Source organism: Gekko japonicus, unplaced genomic scaffold, assembly GCF_001447785.1.
Source record: "Gekko japonicus isolate JY-2015 unplaced genomic scaffold, Gekko_japonicus_V1.1 scaffold4962, whole genome shotgun sequence".
Taxonomy (NCBI): Eukaryota; Metazoa; Chordata; class Lepidosauria; order Squamata; family Gekkonidae; genus Gekko; species Gekko japonicus.
The window spans coordinates 50,672-61,297 of record NW_015166587.1 but is presented as its reverse complement, the minus strand read 5'-3'; the positions used below and the strand labels follow the sequence as shown (position 1 = coordinate 61,297).

Genomic DNA, 10,626 nt, shown 5'->3' with positions numbered 1-10,626 from the left:
ACACGGAGGAAAAAGAAGAAGAGGAGGAGACTGGATTTATACCCCGCCCTTCACTACCCAAAGGTGTCTCAGAGCGGCTGACAAACTCCTTTCCCTTCCCCTCCCCACAACAGACACCCTGTGAGGTAAAAGAAGAAGAGGAGATTGGATTTATACCCCGTCCTTCACTACCCAAAGGTGTCTCAGAGCGGCTGACAAACTCCTTTCCCTTCCCCTCCCCACAACAGACACCCTGTGAGGTAAAAGAAGAAGAGGAGATTGGATTTATACCCCGTCCTTCACTACCCAAAGGTGTCTCAGAGCGGCTGACAAACTCCTTTCCCTTCCCCTCCCCACAAGAGACGCCCTGTGAGGTCAGTGGGGCTGAGAGAGCTCTGACAGAAACTGCTCTTTCTCAAGAACAGCTCTTATCAGAACTACGGCTTGCCCAAGGTCATCCAGCCAGGTGCAAGTGGAGGAGTGGGGAATCGAACCCGGTTCTCCCAGATTAGAGTCCGCACACTTCACCACGACACCAAACCATTAGCGAACATTTCAGAGGGTAACCCTAGATCCGAGGCGACGGCTTTCTGCTTTCTTTTGGCTTCGCTGGATGTTTTAAGATCCTGTGCCCTGTAAAACCCTGATTTCCGTCAAACACGTCTGCAAACCAGGAGGCGATGTGTCCCGAAACTGGGTGGCAGGAGGAAGAGTGTGAGTGGTGTGTATGGTGTGTTTGTGTGTGTTTGGGGTTGCAAAGGCAGGCTATAAATAACCTGTTCTATCCTATCCTTGGCACCCTGCCCTGGAGCTCTGCCCGAGAGCTTATCCCGCTGGCCAGAAGCCACCCAGTGGTGCCGTGTTTCTGCCGCGTGGTCGCCAGACACGCAGGACCTCTTTGAGGAGGCTTAGCTCCTTGGTTCCCTGAACTGTGCTGGGAGTGATAAGAGAGAGGTGGCTTGGCCGACCTTTGCTGAAACTCCGGGGATGTATAAATATCCGGTCTCCAGTCTTGCGGTTTCTTCTGCAGGGCGCCACGGCGTTGCTGCCAGTGGGCTAGGACCCAGCAGTGCCCAAGGTGTAAGGTGATGCACATTGCGGCAAAAAAAAAGGTCCCAACTTCTAGTAGAGGCCGATGAGTTCTGAACTCGTTGAGAGGGGAAAAGATCTCGGGGTTGTCGTGGACAGCTCAATGAAGAAGAAGAGAAGAAGAGATTGGATTTATACCCCGCCCTTCACTACCCAAAGGTGTCTCAGAGCCGCTTACAAACGCCTTTCCCTTCCCCTCCCCACAACAGACACCCTGGGAGGTAAAAGAAGAAGAAGAGATTGGATTTATGCCCCGCCCTTCACTACCCAAAGGTGTCTCAGAGCGGCTTACAAACTCCTTTCCCTTCCCCTCCCCACAACAGACATCCTGTGAGGTAGGTGGGGCCGAGAGAGCTCTGACAGAAACTGCTCTTTTTCAAGAACAGCTGTGCCAGAACCATGGCTTGCCCAAGGTCATCCAGCAGGTGCGAGTGGAGGAGTGGGGGAATCAAACCCGGTTCTCCCAGATTAGAGTCTGCGCACTTAACCACTACACCAAACTGGTTCTCTGTGTCAACCCAGTGTGCTGCAGCGGCGAAAAGGGCAAGCTCTATGTTGGGGTTGATTAGAAAAGGGATTGAGAATAAAACGGCCGATATTGTAATGCTCCAGTATAGATCATTTGGAAGACTGGGTACAGTTCTGGTCACCGTATCTCAAAAAGGTCACTACAGAGCTGGGAAAAGTACAGAGGAGGGCGATCAAGATGATGAGGGGGTTGGGGGCACCTTTTCCCCCCGTGAGGAAAGGCTGAAGAGTCTGGGACTTTTCAGGTTATAAAAGAGATGACTGAGGAGGGACATGAGAGAGAGTTACAAAATTATGCATGGGGTGGAGGGAGTTGACAAAGAGAACTTTCCCCCCTTCTCCCAAGATACTGAAACCCGAGGGCCTCCAGTTAAGCTGATGGGCAGTAGGTTCAGGACGGACAAAAGGAACTGCTTTATACAGTGAGTGATTAAAATATGGAATTTGTTGCCAGAGAATGTAGTGATGGCCACAGGCATACATGGCTTTAAAAGGGGGATTACACAGATTCTTGGAGGAGAGATCTGTCAGTGGCTACCAGCCATGGTGACTGAGGGGAGCCTCCACATTCAGAGGCAGTAATTCCAGAGCTGGGAGACATCATCTGGGGAAGGCCTCGGCCTCTCTGCCCTGTGGTTGGCCCTCCAGAGGACCTGGTTGGCCACTGTGTGAGACAGGATGCTGGACTAGATGGACCCCTGGCCTGATGCAGCAGTGCTCTTCGGATAAGAGCCAGTTTGGTGTAGTGGTTAAGTGCGCAGACTCTAATCTGGGAGAACCGGGTTTGATTTCCCACTCCTCCACTTGCAGCTGCTGGATGACCTTGGCCAAGACATAGTTCTGTCAAAGCTGTTCTCTCAAGGTCTTGAAAGAGCTCTCTCAGCCCCACCTGCCTCACAGGGTGTCTGTTGTGGGGAGGGGAAGGGAAAGGAGTTTGTAAGGCGCTCTGAGACTCCTTTGGGTCGTGAAGAGTAGGGTATAAATCCAATCTCCTCCTCCTCCTCCTTCTTCAAAATTCCAAGACGTTCTCTCTCCAGTCGGCATTTGCATTCAAAACTTGAAATTTATTGAGCATAATTGAAACAGCATTAGTCGTGCTTTGTTTAGTTTCTTTCTCTCTTGTTTGTTTCTTTCTCTTGAGAGCCAGTTTGGTGTAGTGGCTAAGTGCGTGGACTCTAATCTGGGAGAACCGGGTTTGATTCCCCACTCCTTCACTTGCACCAGCTGGATGACCTTGGGCAAACCATAGTTCCGTCAGAGCTGTTCTTGAAAAAGAGCAGTTTCTGTCAGAGCTCTCTCAGCCCCACCTACCTCACAGGGCGTCTGTTGTGGGGAGGGGAAGGGAAAAGGAGTTTGTAAGCCGCTCTGAGACACCTTTGGGTAGTGGAGGGTGGGGTAGAAATCCAATCTCCTCTTCTTCATCATCCCTGGATGCTCCGTGCCAGAAGGAAGCGAACAGAGCAGAGGAGACGTTGACATTTGATGAGAGAGTGACCAATTTTTTTTATTTATTTTTTAAATTGCACAAGCAAATTTTAGTTGCAGGGAATCCTTCCGACCGACCTGTGACGCAGAACGTTTTTCTCTGTAAAAGGGCAAGGCCCAGATCTCTCTGGGAAGGGGCTGTGGCTCAGCAGTAGAACATCTGCTGGGCATGCAGAAGGACCCAAGTTCAGTCCCCGGCATCTCTAGTTGAAAAGGACCAGGCAATAGGACCTTGACCCGAGTCCCTGGCTCAAGGGTAGAGCATCTGCTGGGCATGCAGAAGGTCCCGGCTTCAATCCCCGGCATCTCCAGTTAGAAAGGAACAGGCAGGAGGTGACGGGAAAGACCTCCACCTGAGACCATGGAGAGCTGTGTAGAGGGGCTGTGGCTCAGTGGTAGAACTTCTGCTTAGCATGCAGAAGGCCCCAGGTTCAATCCCCGGCATCTCCAGTTAGAAAGGAACAGGCAGGAGGTGATGGGAAAGACCTCCGCCTGATGGACAGCTGTAAAGAAGGGCCGTGACTCAATGGTAGAGCATCTCCTTGGCACGCAGAAGGTCCCGGGTTCAATCCCCGGCATCTCCAGTTAGAAAGAAACAGGCAGGAGGTGATGGGAAAGACCTCCGCCTGAGACCGTGGAGAGCTGTAAAGAAGGGCCGTGGCTCAGTGGTAGAGCATCTGCTTGGCATGCAGAAGGTCCCACGTTCAATCCCCGGCATCTCCAGTTAAAAGGACCAGGCAGGAGGTGATGGCAAAGACCTCCACCTGAGACCGTGGAGAGCCACTGCCAGTCTGAGAAGACAATACTGACCTTGATGGACTGATGGTCTGATTCAGTATAAGGCACCTTCTTGGGGAGTGGCTGTGGCCCAGTGGTAGAGTATCTACTTCACATGCGGAAGGTCCCAGGTTCCATCCCCGGTATCTGACAGTAGGTGACGTGAAAGACCCGAGAACCTGGAGAGCGGCTGCCAGCCAGAGCAGACGATCCTGACTTTTGACAGGCCAGTTTTCTGATTCAGTATGTTAGCTTCATGCGTTCCTCTGCTCTCCTCTCCTTGTCTTTTAGCAACAGCAGCGCGGAGTCCTTGGACAGGCTGCTGCCTCCCGTGGGCACCACACAGTCGCCACGGAAACGGACCACCAGCCAGTGCAAATCGGAGCCCCCCCTCCTGCGGACGAGCAAGAGGACCATCTACACCGCCGGCCGGCCGCCTTGGTACAATGAACACGGCACACAGTCGAAGGAGGCGTTTGTCATTGGTGAGAGAGCTCGCTGGCCAGGGCGCCATTTTGAATGTTCTTTTAAAAATGTGAATTTTTTTAAAAAAAATTGCAACCCCCCAACCAGAAGAAATTAAAGAATATAGTAACAATGATGGCAGGACTACAGATAAGCCTCTGTAAAAGGTTCCCAGATATCTAAAATATGTACATGTGCAGTTGTCGTCTATATGCCATTTCTTCAAATGCTGATAAGGTTGCATTCCACATTTTAGAGAGTGACTAAACTGTGGAATGAATAAATAAATAATTCACTGCCAGAGGAAGTAATGATGGCCACAGGCTTAGATGGCTTTAAAAGGAGATTAGATAGACTCATGAAGGACAGGTCTATTGGTGGCTACTAGTCATGGTGACTGAGGGGAACCTCCACATTTAGAAACATCAGTGGAAGGTCTGTGCCGCTGTACCCTGTTGCTGGCCCTCCAGAGGAACTGGTTGGCCACAGTGTGAGACAGGATGCTGGACTAGATGGACCACTGGTCTGACCCAGTAGGGCTCTTCTGATGTTCTTTTTTTTTTTTTTTATCCCTTGAAAACAGGGTAGCTTTATTAATTTTTGTTTCACCTACATAACTACAAAGGAAGAAAAGGGAGAAGGGAAAAGGGGAGGGAAAAAAAATAACAAACTAAAATAATAAAACCCCGGGATACAGACAGTAAATAAAGAAACCCACACTATAACTAAAAACCCAAGAAAGGAAGGTCTTATACAGTTAGTATACAGTTAGTTATAAAACTTATAGTTTTTCGTTTAAGTCAATGAAATTTAGGAGTTAGTTAGTCCATTTTAGTAGTTATCAATTTTCTTCTTAGTGTGCACAAAGTCTCTTTCATCCATGTCAGTTATAAATCTTTCAGTTCATAAGAGTTACTTGGGTACTCTTAGCCGCAAGTCATATGTATCTCTGGCCGCGCCTCCTTCTGCTCCTGCTGGGTCTCCGTCCATCTCTTTCAAGCTGTCTGCAGAGCCTCCTCTGTCTGGCTGTTCTTCCATTTTCGATCCAAAAAACTGCTTCAACCATTCTTCCGCTTTGAATACCGAGTCTATTTTTTCTTTCTTTTCCTTGTATTTAAACAGCACGCCCTCTGGATAGAGCCAGGTATACTGGATCTGGTTGATCTGGAGTGTTGAGATAAGTTCTTTATATGCTTTTCTTTTCTGCCGAACCTCAAATGGAACGTCCTTTAGGACCCTGATAGTTGCTGATCTCAATTGCAGAGGTTTGGCTGCAGTCGCTTTGAGAATATCGTCTCTTGTCTGTCTTCGGAGAAACTTGACTACAATCTCACCCGGCATGTTGTTTTGCTTGATATACTTAGAGTAAGAACGGTAAACCATTTCAATCTCTGTTTGCGCTTCAAGCGATTCATTGCCGAGTGCTAATGCGATTAACTCTGCCGCCACTTCCTTCAAGCGGGATGCTGGACTAGATGGGCCACTGGTCTGACCCAGCAGGGCTCTTCTGATGTTCTTCTCAGGGGAAGGCCTTGGTCTCTCTGCCCTGTTGCTGGTCCTCCAGAGGAACTGTTTGGCCATTGTGTGAGACAGGAGGCTGGACTAGATGGACCTCTGGTCTGACCCAGTAGGGCTCTTCTGATGTTCTTATGAAAGCCTTGGTCTCTTTGCCCTGTTGCTGGTCCTCCAGAGGAACTGTTTGGCCATTGTGTGAGACAGGAGGCTGGACTAGATGGACCTCTGGTCTGACCCAGTAGGGCTCTTCTGATGTTCTTATGAAGGCCTCGGCTTCTATGCCCTGTTGCTGGTCCTCCAGGGGAACTGGCTGGCAGGGCTCTTCTGATGTTTTTACATAAGATCCTCAAACCATTGGTTTCTAGGAGCTGGGCATATATTTCTCCAGTGTCGTAATGTATTGAGTGTTCTGTGATATGATAATGCCCCTGTTTAGATGTAGGGCGCAGTCACATTGATCCAGCAGGGCTCTTCTGATGTTTTTACATAAGATCCTCAAACCATTGGTTTCTAGGAGCTGGGCATATATTTCTCCAGTGTCGTAATGTATTGAGTGTTCTGTGATATGATAATGCCCCTGTTTAGATGTAGGGTGCAGTCACATTCGGAACACCTTGTACTATTCTGGTCAGCGGACCTCAAAAAAGGATTCTACACAGTTAAAAAAATACAGAAGAGGGCAAGTGAGAGGTCATCCAGTGTGTTAGAGCACCTTTCCAATTAGGAGTCTGGGATTTCTCAGTTTAGCAAAAAAGATGTCTAAGGGGGAATGTGATTGAAGTTTGGTGTCGTGGTTAAGTGCGCGGACTCTAATCTGGGAGAACGGGGTTTGATTCCCCACTCCTCCACTTGCACCAGCTGGATGAACTTGGGCAAGCCATAGTTCTGTCAGAGCTTTTCTCTCAAGAGCAGCTCTGGAAAGAGCTCTCTCAGCCCCGCCTACCTAACAGGGTGTCTGTTGTGGGGAGGGGAAGGGAAAGGAGTTTGTAAACCACTCTGAGACTCCTTTGGTAGTGAAGGGCAGGGTATAAGTCCAACCTCCTCCTTCTCTGGGAGAACCGGGTTTGATTCCCCGCTCCTCCACTCACAGCTGCTGGATGACCTTGGGCAAGCCGTAGTTCTGACAAGAATTCACAAAACCAAACAAGGACCCACGGTAGGTAGGAAAACCAACATACAATAAATACCGTGCACATGACTATGAAGATTAATATGTATGAAGAAATTATTGTTATAATATTTTTCTAAATATATAAAATTATTTATGATATGTTATAATTCATCTGTGCACGGTATTTATTGTATGTTGGTAGTTCTGACAAGAGCTGTTCTTGGAAAAGAGCAGTTTCTGTCAGAGCTCTCTCAGCCCCACCCACCTCACAGGGTGTCTGTTGTGGGGAGGGGAAGGGAAAGGAGTCTGTAAGCCGCTCTGAGACTCCAAGTGAAGGGCGGGGTATAAATCCAATCTCTTCTTCTTCTTCTTCCTATTGCAAGTGGTATCCCAAGAAGAAGGGAAATGCAAGGCCAAGATGTCCTGACATTCATCGGGGCCATAAACTCCCAGTCTGCAAGCAAACTCTTACCTACGAATTCTGTTCTGACACAGATGTGAATTGCTACATACCAGTAAAGAAAAATGTGAAGATCCACTGGATTCTAAACTGCCCCTGTTCCCTGGTCTGAACTTTCCCCCTTGTTCCTTTCCAGGTCTCGGAGGAGGAAGTGCTTCTGGGAAGACCACCGTGGCTAGAATGATCATAGAGGCTCTGGACGTCCCCTGGGTGGTCCTTCTTTCTATGGACTCCTTCTACAAGGTGAGGAAAAGAGACGGGGCTGGGAATTGCTGCCTCTGGCACCCTAGCCTTGAGAGCCGTGGTGGCTCAGAGGTTAAGACGCTGAACTGCAGACCGGAAGGTCGGTAGTTCGGCAGTTCGAGACCCGAGTGTGCCGCGTGGCAGAGTGAGCTCCCCTCTCTGGCCCCAGCTCCTGCCAACCTAGCTGTTCGAAAGCAAGAAATGGCAAGTAGATCAATAGGTTCTGCTTCGGTGGGGAGGCAACGGCGTTCCGTGCGCCTCGGTGTCTAGTCATGCCGGCCACCTGACCACACAGACGTCTTCGGACAGCGCCGGCTCTTCGGCTTGGAAACTGAGATGAGCGCCGCCCCCTAGAGTCGGATCTGATTGGCTTTCGAGCGAGGGAAACCTTTCCCCTTTCCCTTTTGTCCTAGCCTTTGAATATCCCTTTTTAAAATTCATTTGAAAGAATAAACTGCCAAATGGAAGTCTCATCGAATAACGTTCAAATCAGAATGTCGGTATAAGCAGAGACAGAAGGATGTGTTGCTTCTGGTTCAGAATATCCTTGTGGCCAAACTATACATCATGCACGTGGGGGCAGATAACTCCCCTTTCAGAGGTCATTTTGCCATGGGGAAATGGCATGGGGGGGTGAGCTTCCTGCCCCCCCCCAAGCTGTGGTCCCTTCGGACCTTTAAATTTCTGTTCCCCTGACCCAGCGTTACGAAACGTAATTTGTCATGTGACCCTCCATTGTTAAGCCTCAGGTCTCAGCAGAAAATGGAATTAGAATAATTAAGAGGGTGTTTAAGGAGGTCTGTGTCCGGCACTGTCGTAAAGGACGACTCCGTCACAAAACGAATTAGTCACCTGCAGAGTGGTTAAAGGAAAAGGTAAAGGTTCCCTTGCTCGAAAGCCAAGGCGCACGGAATGCTGTTCCCTTCCCACCGAAGTGGTACCTATTTATCTCCTTGCAATTTCTTGCTTTCGAACTGCTAGGTTGGCAGGAGCTGCATCTAGAGACAGGAGCTCACTCCGTCATGCGGCAAGCCGGGTCTCGAACTGCTGAACTACTGACCTTCCACAGCCTGCAGTTCAGCATTACTTGGGAGGAAATTAAGAAGAAAAGGAGGAGATTGGATTTATACCCTGCCCTTCACTACCCAGAGGAGTCTCAGAGCGGCTTACAAAACTCCCTTCCCTTCCCCTCCCCACAACAGATGCCCTGTGAGGTAGGCGGGGCTGAGAGAGCTCTTGACAGGGACTGCTGTTTTTCAAGAACAGCTCTTATCAGAACTACAGCTTGCCCATGGTCACCCAGCAGGTGCGAGTGGAGGAGTGGGGAATCAAACCCGGTTCTCCCAGATTAGAGTCCGCGCACTCAGCCACTACACCAGACTGGATATTCCCAATGCATTTGAGAATCAAACCCACGATGGAAAGGGAAATTAATTTAAAAATATACTAGGAAAATAAATGAAAACAGAAGATGGACCGGTAATCCAATTAGTTATACGAGGCACTTTCACACACACTAAATAGCATACTTTTAACCCAATTTCAGTCCACTTTGTGGCTGGGTTTTGCGGTGTGAAATGGCAAGATCCACTAGCAAACCACCGCTGAAGTGGCTTGAAGTGGCCCTCTTTCATCTCTCTATACTCCCCTTCCTGTCTCTTGCTGGTACAGTCCAACTAGACTTGCCATCCTTCAGATGGAACCTGGAGTTCTCCCGGAGTTGCAAGTGATTTCCAGACTGCAGAGATCAGTTCCCCTGGAGGAAAGGGCCGCTTCGGAGGGTGGACTTTATGGTATACCATAGAGTCTAGGAGAAACTGAAGTCCCTTTTCCAAGCCAGACTTGGCAAATGCAGTACCTTAGAAGGTCCTTCCTTCCTTCCTGTATCCTGGGGAGGAGCCATGGCTCAGTGACAGAGCATCCACTTGGCACGCAGAAGGTCCCCGGTTCAATCCCGGGCATCTCCAGTTAAAAGGACCAGGCAGGAGGTGATGTGGAGGACCTCCGCTTGGACCCTGGAGAGCCGCTGCCAGTCTGAGTAATGTGGGTCTGATTCAGTAAAAGGCAGCTTCATTTATTCATGTGCGCTCCGCTCTTGGGGAAGGAGCTGTGGCTCAGTGGAAGAGCCTCTGCCTGGCGTGCAGAAGGTCCCAGGTTCAGTCCCTGGTATCTCCAGCTAAAAGGACCAGGCAGGAGGTGATGTGGAGGACCTCCGCTTGGACCCTGGAGAGCCGCTGCCAGTCTGAGTAATGTGGGTCTGATTCAGTAAAAGGCAGCTTCATTTATTCATGTGCGCTCCGCTCTTGGGGAAGGAGCTGTGGCTCAGTGGAAGAGCCTCTGCCTGGCGTGCAGAAGGTCCCAGGTTCAGTCCCCGGCATCTCCAGCTGGAAGGGCTAGCCAGTGAGTGATGTGAATGACCTCAGCCTCAGACCCTGGAGGGCCGCTGCCAGGCTGAGTCGACAATGCTGACCTTGATGGACCAAGAGTCCATATAAGGCAGCTTCATGTGTTCATATGTGATCTTTTGGGGAGGGACCATGGCTTAGTGGTAGAGCCTCTGCTTGACATGCAGAAGGTCCCCAGTTCAATATTCGGCATCACCAGTTAAAAAAGGACCAGGCAGGAGGTGATGAGAAAGACCTTCACCTGAGACCCTGGAGAGCTGTAAAGAAGGGCCATGGCTCAGTGGAGGAGCCTCTGCTTGGCATGCAGAAGGTCCCAGGTTCAATCCCCGGCATCTCCAGTTGAAAGGACCAGGCAGGAGATGTTGGGAAAGACCTCCGCCTGAGACCCTGGAGAGCTGTAAAGAAGGGCTATGGCTCAGTGGTATAGAGCCTCTGCTTGACATTCAGAAGGTCCCAGGTTCAATCCCCGGCACCTCCAGTTAAAAAGGACCAGGCAGTATTTGATGGGAAAGACCCTGGAGAGCGGCTGCCGGTCTGAGTGGACAATACTGGCCTTGATGGACGCAGGG

General features: G+C 49.9%; 1 protein-coding gene across 1 annotated transcript in view; it reads left to right on the top strand.

Annotated features, from left to right (window-relative positions):
* Positions 1-4,149: 4,149 nt before the first annotated feature.
* Positions 4,150-10,626, top strand: part of UCKL1 (uridine-cytidine kinase 1-like 1) — a gene marked incomplete at its 5' end in the record, with an annotated part of 51,578 nt that continues 45,101 nt past the window's right edge. The window contains 2 exons of the mRNA XM_015412374.1: positions 4,150-4,343; positions 7,546-7,652. Coding sequence (XP_015267860.1) covers positions 4,150-4,343; positions 7,546-7,652 — 301 coding nt within the window. The remainder of the gene's footprint in view (positions 4,344-7,545; positions 7,653-10,626) is intronic.